The 20,400-nt window shown below is 37.8% G+C and overlaps 1 protein-coding gene across 1 annotated transcript in view; it reads left to right on the top strand.

Moving 5' to 3' along the window:
• The first annotated feature begins 4,670 nt into the window (after positions 1-4,670).
• The window catches only part of LOC128638934 (galactose-specific lectin nattectin-like), a 31,782-nt gene continuing 16,052 nt past the window's right edge, over positions 4,671-20,400 (top strand). Inside the window, exons 1-3 of the mRNA XM_053691066.1 lie at positions 4,671-4,751; positions 17,576-17,670; positions 18,543-18,677. Of these exons, the coding sequence (XP_053547041.1) occupies positions 4,676-4,751; positions 17,576-17,670; positions 18,543-18,677 (306 nt within the window). The 5' untranslated portion in view covers positions 4,671-4,675. The remainder of the gene's footprint in view (positions 4,752-17,575; positions 17,671-18,542; positions 18,678-20,400) is intronic.

Raw genomic sequence — 20,400 nt, 5'->3', positions numbered from 1 at the left:
CACTTGATTGTTGAACTCCTCATTCCTATCACTTTATTTATTCCTCTTGCTGCCACCAGTCTTGCGTACATATTGTGTTCTCGTTAGCTCCCTAACCTATATGTGCACAATTCCTATGTCATCTCATGTCTCTGCTGTCTTGTTTTCTGTAATGCTGCTCTTATCACACTACAATCTGTGATCTCTCTCTCTGTTACTCCCATCACATGTTCCTTCCCTGATACAAGCATCTCATCTCTCTCACTGACTTCTCTATATACAATGTTAATGACTACCCGAACAAGCTCATATTGCTCTCTATCATTTTCTCCTCATGCTGATCTTTCTCATTCTTTCTCATCTCTTCTTCCTCCACCTGATTTCCCACCTTTCATTTAATGACTCTACCATCTTACTTTTTATTCTTATTCCACCTGACCACCCTATTATACTTTATTCATGCCCGCCCCACATCGATAAATGCTGCAGCATATGCTGTCGGCATTTATCATTCCACAAGCATTTCTAGTGAAATGCTTGTGCAATGCCGCCCCCTGCACATTTGGGGCCAATCGGCCACTAGCAGGGGGTGTCAATCATCCTGATAGTATCTGATCGGGATGATTGCTTTCCGCCGCCTCAGAGGTGGCGGACGAGTTAAGGAGCAGTGGTCTTAAGACTGCTGCTTCTTAACTTATGTTTCCAGCAATCTGGAAACTACGGGGGTAGATTGCAGCATCCGCTGCATGTTAAATCTACCCCAATGACTTTACCATCTCACTTTTTATTATAATCCAATCTGACCACCATATTATGCTTTATTCTCTCTCATTTAAACATCTATGGATTTTGACCCATCAATCCTATTGTCTTTAAAACTCACATTTATATATTTCTAGAGTTTAATTAACTAATAAACATGCCTGTAATGGAGTGGACCTTGTCAGGAAATGTTAAGCACAAAAAGAATGATGCAAAATAAGTTTTCATTATTATCATTTATCATTTATTTGTATAGCGCTGCCAAATTCCATAGCGCTGGGTACCATGATAGGGGTATACAATGACAAGGATTTGTGATAAATACAAAACATTACAAAACAAAATAAATCTAGTACAGGAGGAAGAGGGCCCTGCTCCGGAGAGCTCACAGTCTACAGGTTTAGGGTGCAGAGACATAAGGTTGGGGTAGCTTGTTACATTGGTTGTATTTGCAGCAGTAAGTCAGGCAGTTCATGTATTAGTTTGGTTAGGAAGAGAGATGGAGGAGATATGGTAAGCCTCTCTGAATAGGTGGGTTTTCAAGGAGCATCTGAAGCTATACAAGGTTGGAGACAGTCTTATGGAGCGGGGTAGAGAGTTCCAGAGGACAGGAGCAGCACGTGCAATGTCTTGGAGGCGGGAGTGGGACGTAGAGATAACAGGAGTGTAGAGACGTAGATCAGAGGTTGATTGAAGAGGACGGGATGGGGAATATTTCACGATGAGAGAGGAAATATAGTTGGGAGTTAGACTGTTGAGTGCTTTGTAAGTTAGTGTTAATACTTTAAATTGTATTCTGGAGTGTATGGGGAGCCAGTGTAGAGACTGGCAGAGCAGAGCAGCTGATGTAGATCGGTGACTTAGGTTGATGGTCTAGCAGAAGCATTCATAATAGATTGGAGGGAGGAGAGGCAGTGTTTTGGAAGGCCATTTAGGAGTAGATTGCAATAATCAATGCGTGACAAAATGAGGGACTGAATAAGTATTTTTGTAGTTTTTTGAGTAAGTAGTTTTTTGAGTAAGGAATGGAGGAATTCTGGGAATGTTGCATAGGTGTGAATGGCAGGATTTGGTAAGTGCTTGTATATGTGGGTTGAATGTGAGCTCTGAGTCAAGTGTGACCCCAAGATAGCGGATCTGGGGTGAGGTGTTGAGAAGAGAGTCTCCAACCGTCAGAGAAATGTCAGGTGTTGGATGTCTCGAAGAGGGGGGGAATAAGAAGCAGCTCAGTTTTGGACAGATTGAGTTGGAGGTAGTGTGAAGACATCCAAGAGGAAATTGCAGACAGTTGGAAATCTGGTTGAGTAAAGAGGGAGAGATATCAGGAGAGGAAATATAGATTTGGGTATCATCAGTATATAAGTGGTACTGGAATACAAAGGAGGCTATAAGTTTTCCAAGGGAGGATGTATATAGAGAGAAAAGCTAGGGGCCCAAGAACCTTGCGGTACTTCTACTGAGAGAGGCATAGGATCACAAGATATGTTGTTAAAGGAAACTGAAAACGAGCGGTTTGAGAGATATGAGGGAAACCAGGAGAGGGCTGTGTCTTAGATGCCAAATGAATGTAGTATTTTAAGGAGGAGAGGCTGGTCAACTGTGTCAAAAGCAGAGGACAGGTCAAGAAGAATTAGTAAGGATTAGTGGCCTTTTGCTTTAGCTGATAACAAGTCATGTGTTACTTTATTAAGAACGGTTTCTGTTGAGTGTTTAGGGCGGAAACCAGATTGTAGTGGATCAAGTAAGGAGTTAGTTGCGAGAAATTGAGTTAGTCGATTATAGAACAGTCATTCCAATAATTTTGAAGCAAAGGGAAGTAAGGAGACCGGTCGATAGTTAGAAGGCGTGGAGGGGTCAAACATATAAACAAACAAACACTTTGAAAAGCGCCAAACACATATATCCTTAGAAAGCTACTGAATAAGCAAAATCTTAAAAATATTTCAAAACATACAAGCATATATAAAATACATATAAATTCCAATGGTATTAAAACATGCAATACAGTTAAAAATGGATAAGTAATAAGGAAAACCTTCCTACTTTATTGCAGGTAGTGTCTCTTTAAATGCTTGTGTAGCAATGTCCAAAAGTGAAAGCAATTCTCTTTTTCCTTGTGCAGCTCCTTTTAAATCACTGGTGTGATAGCGATGAGGTAGAAACTAAAAAAAAGAAAAACATGGAGCGCAAGGAAGAAAGCAGAGAAAAGATCATAGTGCAGTATATCTGGATAAAAATAACATTTTATTAATAACAAAAAACAAACTCACAAACAAACCCTCAAACAATATGAGGTATGTGACAGCGTGTTGTATAGATGTTGCTATACGATCTCACAATGTCCTGTTTCTCCCTCCTGGCTAACCTGGCTGTGACCGTCCAGTCTCAGTGTTTCTTACAGGAAGTCAGGATACAGGATCTTTGTCCTTCAAACAGAAATTTCCCTCATGCGGTAGGTCAATCCGTGTAGCCGGCAACAGATTCTCCTAACTTTATTGCAGGTAGTGTCTCTTTAAATGCTTGTGTAGCAATGTCCAAAAGTGAGAGGAATTCTCTTTTTCCTTGTGCAGCTCCTTTTAAATCACTGGTGTGATAGCGATGAGGTAGAAACAGAATACAGCACCTTGTCAGAGAGCAGTGTATTTAATGTAAGATTCAGCTGGCCTCACTGCAGACTAGTTTGTGTCAAAAGCAGAGGCCAGGTCAAGAAGAATTAGTAAGGATTAGTGGCCTTTTGCTTTAGCTGATAACAAGTCATGTGTTACTTTATTAAGAACGGTTTCTGTTGAGTGTTTAGGGCGGAAACCAGATTGTAGTGGATCAAGTAAGGAGTTAGTTGTGAGAAATTGAGTTAGTCGATTATAGAACAGTCATTCCAATAATTTTGAAGCAAAGGGAAGTAAGGAGAACGGTCGATAGTTAGAAGGCGTGGAGGGGTTAAGCGAGGGCTTTTTTAGGATTGGTATGATTGACGCATGCTTGAATGTATCAGGAAATGTATCAGCGGTGAGAGATTGGTTAAAGAGATGAGTTAGGGTAGGGGTTAGTGAAGCACAGAGAAGAAGAGAAGTTTTCACTTTTAAACAATAGTCTTTACTTTTAGTCAGCAGTTTAAGGGTTAAACAACCACTCTTCTGTAGTTAAACAAAAAGCAAATACACAGTACACATACAAAGTCATATGTGTTAGAACCAAAAAAAACTAACACACAACTTATATAATTCTACAAGTTCTTGTGATAGAGCATTCGACATTAGGCATTTAACTACAGGTTTTCCAAGACAACTCTCCCAGTGTCTTGCTACTTCCCTGTCTGAGAACCGAATAAATCTAACCTTGCTTGCAAGAGCTGCCTTATATAGCACTCTAACTGTTCTCAGCTGTTGTTAATTGGCTTCTTGTTGTCTGACTGTTACCAATAGGAATGTTTTCAGCACTGAGCTGACAAGCCTTACAACATTTTGTTTCTTTCAGGATAGTACATTTCCCTGTAGAAAAATGAACCCTTTCTACAGGGATGAGTTTTTATACTCCATCACAATGCCTCCCACCTTTCTTCATTTGACTCCCCTATTTATATGTCTTTACTCATAAATCTCTCATCTCTTTGTCCTCTTAACTTGTTTACATTCCTCTCCTCTTTTTCCCTTTCTCCATTTATCTATTCACTCTTATCATGATCACGCATTTCACTTTTCTTTCTATCATCATATTTCTCTTCCTCATTTCAATCATTATGTGCCCCATCTAATTCTTACCGTAGAGTTATCTTTTTCCTTCTCTCCCTGAATCATTTCCTCTTTCAAGTTCTATTCTTGACTTTCCAAAGACATTTTGGTTTTATTCTCTGTCTCATACTACCAGAATATATTTTTATTTCTATATCTCTTTATTTCTCACCGTTAAACTGTCTTTCATTTATAGAATCAGTTGTATGGCCACCATGAGACACCTTATTGTAAGCCTTCTGCTTTTCTTCTTCTTTGAAGTTTCAACGATCCAAGCTCAGGGTAAGAATCATTATGATGTAAAGAGTCTACTGATTATATTGCATTTTGTTACTCTTCTGTGTTGTACTTTATGTGTAATACTGAATGTTTATCTATGTACATAATACAGGTATACCTCACTTTACAGCGCTTCGCTAATACAGCGCTTTGTGGAGCTGAAGTTCAACCTCCAAGGATTTTGAAACAGTGCTGTAATCATCGTGCGATTGCGCAAAAAGTGACTGGCACCATTTTGTTATGCACAGTTCACTCTGTTTACAGCATTACAGTGCAATCTGTGCCTCAGTGTTATAGTCTAGGCAAATTTAACTACAGTAATTGTCACTATTTTACAGGTGCAGTATTTATTGAATGCTAATTGAATACTGTACTGTGCTAGTGCCAAACCAAACATAGCACTATTTTACCCCTAATATATGATAGCTCAAACATGTTTTCAAGTTTTTAAACACACTCAGCTAGATTACGAGTTTTGAGCGCTATAGGGAAATTAACGACCGCCACAAAAGCGACGTTATTTCACCTCCCTATAGCACTGCTATTATAGGTTTTGTAAAACCCGGCTTGTACGGGCGATATGGTTGCGTTTAGCTCCATACCTCACCCAAATACAAGCAGTGTTTTGACGTGCTCGTGCACGATTTCCCCATAGACATCAATGGGGAGAGTCGGCAAAAAAAAGCCTAACACCTGCAATCGCAGAAACAAAAGCTCCATAACGCAGCCCCATTGATATCTATAGGGAAAGTAAAAGTTACGTTTAAACCTAACACCCTAACATGAAAACCACGTCTAAACACCCCTAATCTGCTGCCCCTAACATCGCCGCAACCTACATAATGTTATTAACCCCTAATCTGCTGCCCCTAACATTGATGCCACCTAAATAAAACTATTAACCCCTAAACCTAACCCTAACCCTAACACCCCCTAACTTAAATATAATTAAAATAAATCTAAATTAAACTTACAATTATTACCTAAATAATTCCTATTTAAAACTAAATATAAGCCAATAGGAATGTAAGGGACGCCATCTTAGATGACGTCACTTAAAGGAAACCTTCATTTTCCGGCGGAGATTATAAGAAGAGGATGCTCCGCACCTGATGTCTTGAAGATGGACCCGCTCCGCGCCGGATGGATGAAGATAGAAGATGCCGTCTGGATGAAGACTTCTGCCCACTTAGATGAAGATTTCTGCCGGCTTTGATGAGGACTTCTGCCTGCTTGGATGAAGACTGCAGCCCCCTGGATGAGGATGGATGTCCGGTGTTCGAAAACTGTAAGTGGATCGTCGGGGGTTAGTGTCAGGTTTTTTTAAGGGTTTATTGGGAGGGCTTTATTTTTAGCTTAGGGTTTGGGAAATGTAAAAGAGCTAAATGCCCTTTTAAGGGCAATGCCCATTCAAATGCCCTTTTCAGGGCAATGGTTATCTTAGGTTTATTTAGATTAGGTTTTTATTTGGGGGGTTTGGTTGTGTGGGTGGTGGGTTTTACTTTTGGGGGGTGTTTGTATTTTTTTAACAGGTAAAAGAGCTGATTTCTTTTGCGGCAATGCCCCGCAAAAGGCCCTTTTAAGGGCTATTGGCAGTTTAGTGTAAGCTAGGTTTTTTTTTTGGGGGGCGGGCTTTTTTATTTTGATAGGTCTATTAGATTAGGATTAATTCATTTTTATTTTTGATAATTTCGTTTTGTGTAATTTAGTGTTAGGTTTTAATGTAAGGCAGGTTAGGTTTTATTTTACAGGTAAATTTGTATTTATTTTAACTAGGTAGTTAGTAAATAGTTAATAACTATTTACTAACTTGTCTACCTAGTTAAAATAAATACAAACTTACCTGTGAAAAAAAATAAAACCTAAGATAGCTACAATATAACTATTAGTTATTTTGTAGCTAGCTTAGGTTTTATTTTATAGGTAAGTGTTTAGTTTTAAATATGAATTATTTAGGTAATAATTGTAAGTTTTATTTAGATTATTTTAATTATATTTAAATTAGGGGGTGCTAGGGTTAGGGTTAGATTTAGGCTTAGGGTTACGTTAGGGTTAGGTTTAGGGCTTAATATATTTATGTAGTGATGTGGGAGGCCAGAGGTTTAGGGGTTAATAGTTTATTTTAGTATATTTCGTTGTGGGGGTTTGCGGTTTAGTGGTTAAAAGGTTAATAATAATACTGTATATCTATATGTGATAATGAATTTATATCTACAGTATATGCATAATACTGTATATCTATTTGTGATACTAAGGGGCCAATTTATCAACTGTTGGGCGGACATGATTCGACATTTATCATTGCACCAGCCGCTAGCAAGGAGTACAATACAAAAAAGGAGAAGTGCTCCTGTCAGAGCTGACTGTCTAGTAGTTCTAGTAGTTAAGGATGTAATAATATTATAAAATATAATTAATTTATATGATAAGAATGTGATGTAGTCTGTACTTTGAATGGCTAAAATCTAGTGATCGTATTGAAGTTTCTGATCAACTTACTCATGTGCGGAATAAAACAGTAATAGATGTTAGCTAGTATAGCTTCAAATCAGGACAGTATGTAATTTCTTGAATCAGGCAATAGTTTGCGTGTAAAGGTACCTTTATCCAGCGTTAAATGCTTCACTTCAGGTTTCTAATTAAACTTTAGGCCGATTTCGCTACTGAACATAGACATAAAAATATTTGAAAAAATCTTAGCAGAACGCCTCAATAAAGCAATGCCCAATCAGGTCTCCACAGACCAGGCAGGCTTTATCTACGGAAGAGAGGCCAGGGATAATACCCTACCTACTCACACACAAATAATATACCATTGAAACTGGTATCCACTGATAAGGAAAAAGCATTTGATAGGGTAAGTTGGGATTTTCTCAAGACCACCCTATCATGCATGAATTTTGGCAACAAATATATAAAAAATATACTTGCTTTATGTTCCTCCCCCACAGCAAAAATCAAGGTTAATTGCCTTTTATCCGACTCTTTCCAGATATCCAACAGTACCCTACAGGGATTCCCCATGTCCCCTTTATTATTTGCCTTAACAATAGAAATTATAGCTTGTAGAATCAGAAACAACAAGAAGATAAAGGGAATCCAAATAGCAGAAACTAAACATAAAATAATGTTATATGCAGACGATATACTATTCCCACTGTCTAACATTTCAAACTCGCTTTCAATCTTACTAGCAGAAATTAGAGAATATGGGATATATTCAAACTTCCATTTGAATCCAACCAAATCTGAAGTGATGAACATTGCCACACCTAATAATACCTAAAATGACTGTAGGAACACATGCCCAATGTCTATACAGACTCAAAACTTGAAATATTTAGGAATCTATCTCCCCCACAGATTGATAGTTTATATGAGCATAACTATTACACCACTCCTAGCAACAGTAACATAAGATCTTTCTGGATTGCTCCATAAAGCCCTAACCTGGTTAGAAAGAATAAATGTAATAAAGATGAATGTCATACCTATTCCCCTTCCATGCACATTTATCCCTAATCTTCAACGTATAATAGAGCAGTTCATATGGAAAGACACCAAACCCAGAGTAAACAGACACACCATGATACTCCCAAGGGACAAAGGGGGAGTTGGGAGTGTCAGATATTGGCACATATAGAACTGCTATTACAGAGAATAATAGAGTGGAGCCACGGTTCCACGAAAAAAGCATGGACACATCTGGACGATGATACACTCTTAACTGATAATGCAAGCATGTTGGCCTGGTTAACACTGGAAAAGATACCTAAAACAGTTAACCAATACCGATTGTAGAATGAATGTCTACAACAATATGACAAATTGTTACAAATAACTACTCATATCTCCTCACAACCTGGCCCATTGAGCCCTTTTATGAATAATCCTGGTGTGCAATTTTTCTGCCACAAAAGAGAAACCCCTAGTAGACCGAAGTTAAATGAATGTACAATATACCCCCTTATACAGGATGGAAAACTCAAATCATATACCTCCCTCAAAGAGCTTGAAATTGATGAGTTCCACTCATGATTCAGATATGCCCAGCTTAAAAACTATTTTATAGACATGTGCGTTTCGTACGAATTGGGAATTCGGACGAATTGCTGAATCGGCACAGCCTGTAAAATTCAGAAAATGAATAAATATGTTTCCTAATTTTCGGATCCATTATTCATATTCGGAATTTTCATTGTTTCTTCCTAAACCGCAGTTCCCCGACACTAAGTCTAAGTCTATATTAAAGGTATAACCCCTAAACCACAGTTCCCCGACATCGCTGAAACTAACTAAACCTATTAACCCCTAAACTGTCATACCAAAACATCGCCAACACAAACTAAACCTATTAACCCCTAAACCGCACCCTCCCCACATCGCCGACACAATCTAAACCTATTAACCCCTAAACCACACACCCCACATCACCGACATAAACTAAACCTATTAACCCCTAAACCACCGTTCCGAAACATCGCAGACAAAAAATAAACCTATTAACCCCTAAACCGCACCCCCATACACATCACCGACACAAACTAAACCTATTAACCCCTAAACTGCACCCCCCCACATTGCCAACACTAACTAAACCTATTAATCCTTTAACCACTGTTCCAAAACATCGCCAACACTAACTAAAGCTAGAGTGGAAAATTGGAGTTAATAGTGCGCTAGTGTCAGGGGAGGGGGGTGGATCAAACTCCTTACTTAATAGATTTAGATCCTTCAATCTAAACCAGGAAAAGATATATGAAAAAACTGTACAGTAAGGGCGCTATAAGCTAAAGATCCCGTGGTGTGACAGTGTATATATTAAATTAGTAAGATACTCAAACTTGGAGAATAAATTGAACATTCATGTGTATTCAGTGTGAACACCTTGTGTTTGTGGATGTGGAAGTAAATTAAATTCTAAAAAGACTCAATTTATTAAAATTCTCAAATTATTTAATAATAAAATTTCATACAAATACCAAATAAATTGTAATTGGCTTGCCTACAGACAGCATATAAAAATGATAGAGACGTCTCTCACATGGAACATAATATTACAGATAAACCAGCATGATAAACAATTCTAATGAATAAGTGAACTTATAACTTTTAAGAGCATAGAGTTAATAGCTAAAATGTATCATTCGGTGTAATGTAGCAAGTCTCACAATTGATGAGTAAAAACACTCTAACGACACAATATATGTAAAAATCAATTGATAATAGACCGTGCTATAGCTTCATTATTATTAGGAAAAGTCAGTTTCCAAATGCATAGATATTTGTTCAGCTGATATTATGCTTTTGTGTTTTCCTATATTTTAAGTGAAGCAGTGCGAAGAGAGTTAATAACACAGTTCCTTTTATGGGTCGTGTCTTTATAGTTTGGCAGTCTTTTGCTACAGGGTATTTACATTCGTCCTGTGTTTTCAAAGGATAGGTTACAATCGGTAGCCACTGTGTGGTAACGTACCTTGAAACTTGGGTATTCAGGACCGCAAGATGTTCTCAGTCTCCTCTGGTGTTCCGCGGCTTGTGTCTGTCTCGTGGTGCTGGCGTCTTACGTCACGACTGGTAGTTTGCAGACTCTGCCCACACCTGTCAGTCAATACTCTGGGAAAACTTCTGTGGTGGTTACCACTCTGTAGCTAATATTTGAAATTTTGTAAAAGGTCATCAATGATTTAGTAAAGTGCTGACAATGTTTAAGACAAGTCCCTTATGTTGTAATAGCCTGCCCTTAGTGCTATTAAAGCTATTAACCCCTAAACCGCTGTTCACAAACATCACCAATACTAACTAAACCTATTAACCCCTAAACCGCCGCCCCCCCCCCACATTGCAACAACCTAAATTAAACTATATTACCCCCTAAACTTAACACTCCCTAACCCTAAACCTAACCCTAAATCTAACACCCCCTAACTTTAGCATAATTAAAATATAACTAAATTAAAGTTACAATTATTAACTAATAATACCTATTTAAATCTAAATACAAAGTAACTTACCTATATTAACCCCTAAACCTAACACCCCCTAACTTTAAACCTAACCCTAACACCCCCTAACTTTAAACCTAAGCCTAACCCTAAACCTAACCCTAACACCCCCTAACTTTAAACCTAACCCTAACCCTATCACCCCCTAACTTTAATATAATTAAAATATAACTAAATTAAAGTTACAATTATTACCTAATAATACCTATTTAAATCTAAATACAAAGTAACATACCTATATTAACCCCTAAACCTAACACCCCCTAACCCTAAACCTAACACTAAACCTAACACCCCCTAGCTTTAATATAATTAAAATATAACTAAATTAAAGTTACAATTATTAACTAATAATAACTATTTAAATCTAAATACAAAGTAACTTACCTATATTAACCTCTAAATCTAACACCCCCTAACTTTAAACCCAACCCTAAACCTAACACCGCCTAACTTTAATATAATTAAAATATAACTAAATTAAAATTACAATTATTAACTAATAATACCTATTTAAATCTAAATACAAAGTAACTTACCTATATTAACCCCTAAACCTAACACCCCCTAACTTTAAACCTAACCCTAACCCTAAACCTAACCCTAACACCCCCTAACTTTAACATAATGAAAATATAACTAAATTAAAGTTACAATTATTAACTAATAATAGCTATTTAAATCTAAATACAAAGTAACTTACCTGTGAAATAAAACCTAAGCTAGCTACAATATAAATAATAGTTGTATTGTAGCTAGCTTAGGTTTTATTTTTATTTAACAGATAAGTTATTTATTTTAACTAGGTAGACTAGTTAGTAAATAGTTAACTATTTAACTACCTAGCTAAAATAAATACAAACTTACCTGAGAAATAAAAATAAAACCTAAGCTGCCTTACACTAAAACATACCATTACAAAATTAAAAAAACACAAAATTAAAAAAAAACTAACATTAGAAAAAATAACAAACAAAATTATCCAAAACAATTAAAATTATTCCTATTCTAATACCCTTTAAAAAACAAAACACCCCAAAATAAAAAAACCCTAATCTATAATAAACTACCAAGGGCCCTTAAAAGGCATTGCCCTAAAGTTAACAGCTCTATTGCTACAAAACAAAACAAACCTCCCTTAACAGTATACAAACACCCACTCCCAAACCCACAAAATAAAAAATAAAGTAAAACTTAATCTACCGACTGACATGAAAGGGGCATTTGTATGGGCATTGCCCTTAAAAGGGCATTTAGCTCTTTGCTGCCCAAGCCCTAATCTAAAAATAAAAACCCACCCCAAAACGAAAAAATACATTACACAAAATAACAAACAAATTATCAAAAATAATAAAAAAAAAATCCTATTCTAATACCCATTTAAAAAAAAAACACACCCCAAAATAAAAAACCTAATCTACAATAAACTACTAATAGCCCTTAAAAGGGCCTTTTGTAGGGAATTGCCCTAAGTTAAACAGCTCTTTTGCTCAGAAATAAATACAAAGACCCATTAACATTACAAACCCACACACCCCCAACCCCCCCAAAAAAACGATCTAAAAAACCTAATCTACCCATTGCCCTGAAAGGGGCATTTGTATGGGCATTGCCCTCAAAAGGGCATTCAGTTCTTTTAAGAGTACTCACCCTAATAAAAAAAAAACCACCCCAAAAAACCTTAAAAAAACCTAACTCTAACCCCTCTTTAGGTACTCACGGTTGTTGAAGTCCCGCTTAAACGATCTTCATCCCGGCGGCTCCATCTTCATCCAGGAGGCTTTTCTTCATCCCTGCAGAGACGATGCGCAGGGATGGAGGTCCAGGCGAAGGTCCAAGGCGGAGGTCCATTGATCCGACATGGAGGTCCTCTTCATGCGATCATCCGCAGCACATTGAGGATTAAAATACAAGGTAACCCTTTTATACTGTGGGTACCATTGCATTCCTATTGGCTGAAAATTTTGAATTAGCTAATAGGAATTAGGGCTGCTAAATTCATTCATCATCCAATAGAATGAGAGCTGCTTAAATTTTATTGAATTTTATTGGCTGATTTGAACAGCCAATAGGATTTTAGCAGCTCTAATTCCTATTGGCTTATTCAATTTTTTCAGCCAATAGGAATGCAAGGGATGCCATCTTGAATCGCTTACCATGCATTGAAGATTCAGTGTACGGTGACGACCGTATGAAGAGGATGCTCCATGCCGGATGTCTTCAGGATGGACCTGCTCCGCCCTGCCGGGATCAAGATAGAAAATGCCGTCTGGATGAAGATAGAAGAGGCCGCAGGATGAAGACTTCTCGCAGCCTGGATGAGGACTTCTCCGCCTGGATGAAGATAGAAGAGGCCATCTGGATGAAGACTTCTTGATCGTCGGGGGTTAGTGTTAGATTTTTTTTTGGGGTGTTTTTTTTTTTTAGATTAGGGTTTGGGCAGCAAAAGAGCTAAATGCCCTTTTAAGGGCAAAGCCCATACAAATGCCCTTTTCAGGGCAATGGGTAGATTAGGTTTTTTATTTTGTGGGTTTGGGGTGAGGGGGTTTGTAATGTTAGTGGGTCTTTGTCATTTTTTTCAGGTAAAAGCTGTTTAACTTATGGCAATGCCCTACAAAAGGCCCTTTTAAGGGCTATTGGTAGTTTATTCTAGATTAGGTTTTTAATTTTGGGTTGTTTTTTTTTTTTAAATGGGTATTCGAATAGGAATAATTTTTATTATTTTTGATAATTTTTGATAATTTGTTTGTTATTTTGTGTAATGTACTTTATTCGTTTTGGGGTGGGTTTTTATTTTTAGATTAGGGCTTGGTCAGCAAAAGAGCTAAATGCCCTTTTAAGGGCAATGCCCAAACAAATGCCCTTTTCAGGGCAATAGGTAGATTAGGTTTTACTTTATTTTTATTTTGTGGGTTTGGCGGGTGGGGGTTTGTATACTGTTTGGGGGGGTGTTTTGTTTTGTAGCAAAAGAGCTGTTAACTTTAGGGCAATGCCCTACAAAAGGCCCTTTTAAGGGCCCTTGATAGTTTATTATAGACTAGTACTAAAGCCCGTGTACACGGGCCATTTTTTGCAGTACAGCTGTCCCACCCCTTGCTCTTTCCCCCTCTCTTTTGCTCTCTCTTCCCGCCTCTCTTTTGCTTTCTCTCCCCCCTCTCTTTTGCTTTCTCTTCCGCCTCTCCTTTGAGCTCTCTCTCCCCTCTTTTGCTCTCTCTCTCCCCTCTTTTGCTCTCTCTCTCCCCTCTTTTGCTCTCTCTCTCCACTCTTTGGCTCTCTCCCCCCCTTTCTTTTGCTCTCTCTCCCCCCTCTTTTGTTCTCCCCCCCCTCTTTGGCTCTCCCCCCCTTTGGCTCTCTCTCCCCCCTCTTTGGCTCTCTCCCCTCTTTTGCTCTCTCTCCTCTTTGTCTCTCTCTCCTCTTTGGCTCTCTCTCCTCTTTTGCTCTCTTTCCTCTTTGGCTCTCTCCCCCCTTTGGCTCTCTCCCCCCCTTTGGCTCTCTCCCCCCTCTTTGGCCCTTCTCCCCCCCCCCTCTCCTGCTCCCTCTCTGGCTCTGTCTTAATTGAAAGCCTTTGCCTCTCTGGCCACGCCCCCATCACGGCACCCCGCCCGGCCACGCCCCATCGTGGCGACACCCGTCCGGCCACGCACCTCACACTCCCGGCCACGCCCCTTACGGCGCCCGGCCATGGCCCCATTGCGACGCTCCCGGTGGCCACGCTCCCTGACACTCCGCTTCAGCCTTGCTCTGTGCTGAGTGCTGAGTGTAAGGATCCAAACAGCCAGGTATGTTTGTCATATTCAGTCGCTACTGCGCATGACTGCATCTGACAAACATACTTGGCCATTTATTATATAGGATTAGGGTTTTGTTTTTGTTTGTTTTTTTTTTTTTTTTAAGGGTATTATAATAGGAATATTTTGTATTGTTTTGGATAATTTCGTTATTTTTTGTAATGGTAGGTTCTCTTAGTTTTTGTCATTTTAATGTTTTTTATTTTTTGTTTTTGTAATGTTAGGTTTTAGTGTAAGGCAGCTTAGGTTTTATTTTTATTTTACAGGTAAGATTGTATTTATTTTAACTAGGTAGTTAGTAAATAGTTAATAACTATTTTTTTCTAACTACAGGTAGTCTACCTAGTTAAAATAAATAACTTACCTGTGAAATAAAAATAAAACCTAAGCTAGCTACAATATAACTATTAGTTACATTGTAGCTAGCTTAGGTTTTATTTCACAGGTAAGTTACTTTGTTTTATTTAGTTAATAATTATAACTTTAATTTAGATATTTAATATAATTTAAATATGTTAAAGTTAGGAGGTGTTAAGTTTAGGGTTAGGGTTAGGTTTAAAGTTGGGGGGGTTAGGTTTAGGGGTTAATATAGGTAAGTTACTTTGAATTTAGATTTAAAAAGGTATTATTAGTTAATAATTGTAACTTTAATTTAGATATATTTTAATTAGGTTAAAGTTAGGGGGTGTTAGGTTTTGGGTTAGGGTTAGGTTTAGGGTTAGGGGGTGTTAGGTTTAGGGGTTAATATAGTTTAATTTAGGTTGTTGCATTGTGGGGGCTGGCAGTTTAGGGGTTAATAGGTTTAGTTAGTATTGGTGATGTTTGTGAACGTCGGTTTAGGGGTTAATAGCTTTAGTTAGTGTTGGCGATGTTTTGGAATGGAGGTTTAGGGTTAATAGGTTTAGTTAGTGTCGGCAATGTGGGGGGTGCGGTTTAGGGGTTAAAAGGTTTAGTTTGTGTCGGCGATGTTTCAGAACGGCGGTTTACGGGTTAATAGGTTTAGTTAGTGTTGGCGATGTGGGGGGGGGTGCGGTTTAGGGATTAATAGGTATAGTTTGTGTAGGTGATGTGGGGGGTGCAGTTTAGGGGTTAATAGGTTTAGTTCATGTCGGCGATGTTTCGGAACGGCGGTTTAGGGGTTAATAGGTTTAGTTAGTGTTGGCGATGTGGGGGTTGCGGTTTAGGAGTTAATAGGTTTAGGTAGTGTTAGTGATGTGGGGGTATGGCGATTTAGGGGTTAATAGCTTTATTTAGTGGCGGCGTGGGTGGTGGCGGCGGCGGTTTAACATAATTTTGTTTCGGCAATCACCGGAACATTAGGTAGAAATAACTATTCAGTCCATAATAATGATTCGGTCTGATATTAATAATAATTCGATAATGGTTTCGAATGCATCAGAATTTCAAAATTCTAAACAACACGAATAAATTCCGAAACCGAATTACCGACACATACCGAATTATTATGAATGTCTACTATTTTAACCAACAATCTAACAAACAAGTGTTGTCACAAACACTTACCCTATTTGAACAGTTGTGCATGAAGCGGAACACACCACGACATCTAATCTCATTGCTATATAAAATGATGCTAGTAGTGGAAGGTGAAACACTTCCCTCATACATGCATAGATGGCACACTGACTTACAGACACAGATAGATAGTAAAGTATGGGACAACATATTTCAGGCACATATTAAGTCCATGTCTCTGCACAGATCCAAGAGATGAATTATAAACTACTATCCCGATGGTACCTTACCCCAGTCAAGGTCAAACAAATCTTTAAATATTCCTCAGGACAATGCTGGAGAGGATGTGGAGGGGAGTGGGATTTTTTTACATATCTGGTGGGACTGCCCCTATATCAAAACCTTTTGGACAACAATAATCCCCACAATGTCAAAAGTAATAGGTAAAACAATACAACCTACTCCACACATACTTTTATTCCATTCCCTACTACAGCTACAAAATAAAAACAGTCCTTTTATATAATGATCAATGGTGCAGAAATACTAATCCCCAGGAAATGGAAGACTATAATAAAACCTACAGTCAATGACTGGAAAAATCAAGTTGAACAATTCCTACAACTTCTTAGACAGATTAGAAACCCATGATTACATGCTTGCTTATTGGAAAGAGCTGTCTAGGGCTTAGGGACCGCCTTTCACATATATTTTGACCCACATTGACCGAAAAGGATGGAGTCACCCCCCCTCCCCTTCTTTTTTTGTCTCCCCTCCTTCTCTCCACTTCCTACTTCTCCCCTCTCTCGTATCTAAAATGATTCACTATTGTATGGCAGATTGAATTTTTCTCACTAAAGCTCTTTAAAAAGAAAAGAAAATCAGTGATGTCATACAAATCTAAACGTATGCAAGATGTGTCACAAAACAAAATTACATTGTGATTGAATGATTTAGTTTTAAAGGGATAGAAGAGTGAAAATTAAACTTGCATGTAATTTTAAGACACTTTTAAATTCACTTCTATTTTTAAATATGCTTCATTCTCTTGGTACCCCTTGTTGAAAAAAAATATGCACATATCCTACCCTAGTGCACGCTAGCTGGTGATTGGTGCCTGCACACATTTGTCTTTTGTGATTGGCTAACTACATGTGTTCAGCTAGCTGCCAGTAGTGCAATGCTTTTTCTTTAGCAAGATAAGCAAATTTGATAATTAAAGTAAAATGTAAAGTTGATTAAAATTGTTTGTTCTATCCAAAAAAATATTCATCATCTCATCGTCTCCTTGAAGAAATAGTTAAAAAAAAATGTAGCCCAATATTGCGGCATAGAAAAAAGACCTGAAGAAATAGAGGAGGATTTTATCCCTTTCCCTATACTGTCCATTGTTTTTTGTTACCTAACAAAATATCATCCACCTGCTTTATGGTTGTTTCTACACTACTCCTCCTATTCTGTTTGGTGCCCTTTTGTTTTATTCCGTAGAAAAGTACTCATACCTACTGATATATACACATAACTCCCCTTTACTTCCATCCTCCTATTGCTCTTATAGGTAGATGCCGTGTGAAAGGTCTGGAGGGCTGGACATCGATGGGATCGTATTGTTACCAGTACTTTTATTCCCCCGTGACCTTTAACCAGGCTCTGGTAAGGAACAACCACATCCATTCTGTTTCTTGCTATCCTCCCCTCATCTTGCCTACAGTTGTTACCATTGTCTGCAGCCTTTGCTGGCAGGTTGTACAGGGCTATGGGTCTGATTTGCAGTTTGATATAAATAACAAAAGCTTTATAACCATGGTTCTGAAGTGAGGTATGATATGAGCATGCTACTAACAGAGTCATAGGGTCTGATTGGGCCATAGGGTCTGATTTGCAGTATGATTATGACCTCACCTACTGTTTTCCCCTGATCAGCCACTGGCCTTCCAGTAATTTTATTGAGGACTGCTGGCAATCCAAGTTCTCGACCACTGCTTCTATTCACAGTATTTCACCTCCTGTTCCTTCTACATATCTTGTTCTAAGCAGTTCTCTGTCCTAGTGTCAATCTAAGATGTATATTCACTAAAATATTTAATTGAATAGGAGGGTGGAGGAATTTGCCCCAAGAGTCCCTGACTTTATTACTTTATTAGGCCTTGCATATTATTATTAATGGTACTGAGGCCCACTTGTCCATGGATCAGGAGATATATTAGTTGCAAGGACAATTATGACCTTAGAGGAGAAGGGTACTTACATATTTCTACATATTCATTGTCAGAATGATAGTTCCAGAGTTTAATTCTTACTCAAAGACTCTGTCCCAGACATTACAGGCAAGTGGAAAATAGAAAATACTATACATTTTATCATTTTCCTCACCGCAGGTGCTTATGTGTTCAACTACTATTAAGTGGGCACATTAATCTAATATATTTCTCAATTTTAATTTTATTGAGAAATTTGAATTTTATTGTGACCTGTGTCCTCTGCTGTACCCAGGGTGTCCCTATTGTAAAGCTTTGTTTCCTCAGATCAACTGTAGGAGTTATGGCGGCACTTTGGCTTCTGTCATCTCAGAGACACAGAACCGTCAGATTACTGGACTAATCACCGCCAAGAGTTTTGGCACACCCCGCACATGGCTGGGAGCTCAGAGAACGAAAAATGTAAGTAACAGCAGAATAGATGTTGCACTTGATGTAAGTAGTATATCTTCCCTGTACATTTTATTGTATATCATAGTCAACATGTCAATATGCATTTAAAGGGATGTTAAAACAATAAATACATGTTAGACAAAATGATGTATTCAAAGCAAAGATTAGACTTGATATGTAGATGTACATTTACAATTATATTAGTTATAATATTGAAAATATTGTGTAAAAATAAGTGTAAAAGGTTTAGGCCTAGATTACGAGTTTTGCAGGTAGCTGAAAAAGCAGCGTTAACAGGTACTAATGCTGCTTTTTTACTACCGCTGGTTAGGGATGGGCGAATGTGTTTATATCCGAATTCGAATGTTAGAACGAATGTTATTGTAGAAATTTGATTTACACAATAGAATGTTGATAAGAACGAATATTCTTAAAAATTCGATTTTAGAATGTTATTTACAGTTTTCGAATATCACATTTGAATTCGAATGTCACATTCGAATTTGAATGTCACATTCAAATTCGAATATTACATTTGAATATCACATTCGAATTTGAATATTACATTTATAAAACACAGTATTAGACTAGAAATACTATTTCGAATTCGAATATCACATTCAAATCGAATATCACATTTAAAACACAGTATTAGACTAGAAATACTCTTTCAAATTGGAATGTGACATTCGAATTCGAATGTAGCATTCAAATTCGAATATTACATTTATTAAACACAGTTGTACACTATAAATACTATTTCAAATTTGAACTGTATAATATTTTTGGACGGTAGAAATTTGTAATCAGTTACACATATATATTGTAGTTATCTCACTAACCTCTTTGCTTTTCCCCTCTGAAAAATTTGGGACACATTCGAATTCGAATATTACATTTTAAAATTGAATGAATACATAGCTAAACATTCTATTATTCTAACAAATATTTTCAAATTTTATTGAAAAATTAGAAAATGAAAATTCGAAAATAGAATGTTAGAATGATACATAAACATTCGAAATTCGAATGAACGAATGTATTAAAATTCATTTTAAATTTTGAATTTTTAGAAACATTCGCCCATCCCTACCGCTGGTATTACGAGTCTTGCAGGTTTAGGGTCACAGCACACTTTTTAGGCCTTACCGCGAAACGACTTACGTAAACTTTGTAAAGTCTTTTTTCTATGGGACTTTCATAGCGCTGGTATTACGAGTCTGTCCTGGGAGGCCAAAAAGTGAGCGGTACACCGTATCTTGTCAAGATTTCTAACGCATTTGAAAGTCAGTAGTTATGAGTTTTATGGTGCAATGCCGTAACATAAAACTCATAACTAAAGTGCTAAAAAGTACACTAACACCCATAAACTACCTATTAACCCCTAAACCAAGGCCCTCTGCATCGCAAACACTAAAATACATTTTTTACCCCCTAATCTGCCGCTCCGGACACCGCCGCCACCTACATTATATTTCTGAACCCCTAATCTGCTTCCCCCAACATCATGACACCTACATTATATTTATTAACCCCTTATCTGCCTCCCCCAATGTGGCCGCAACCTACCTACACTTATTAACCCCTAATCTGCTGCCCCCGACATCGCCGCCACTATAATAAACATATTAACCCCTAAACTGCCGCACTCCCGCCTCGCAAACACTAGTTAAATATTATTAACCCCTAATCTGCCGCCCCTAACATTGCCGCCACCTACCTACACTTATTA

Source organism: Bombina bombina, chromosome 1, assembly GCF_027579735.1.
Source record: "Bombina bombina isolate aBomBom1 chromosome 1, aBomBom1.pri, whole genome shotgun sequence".
NCBI lineage: Eukaryota > Metazoa > Chordata > Amphibia > Anura > Bombinatoridae > Bombina > Bombina bombina.
Note: the sequence above shows the minus strand (reverse complement) of the source record. Positions and strands in the feature narration are given on the sequence as shown.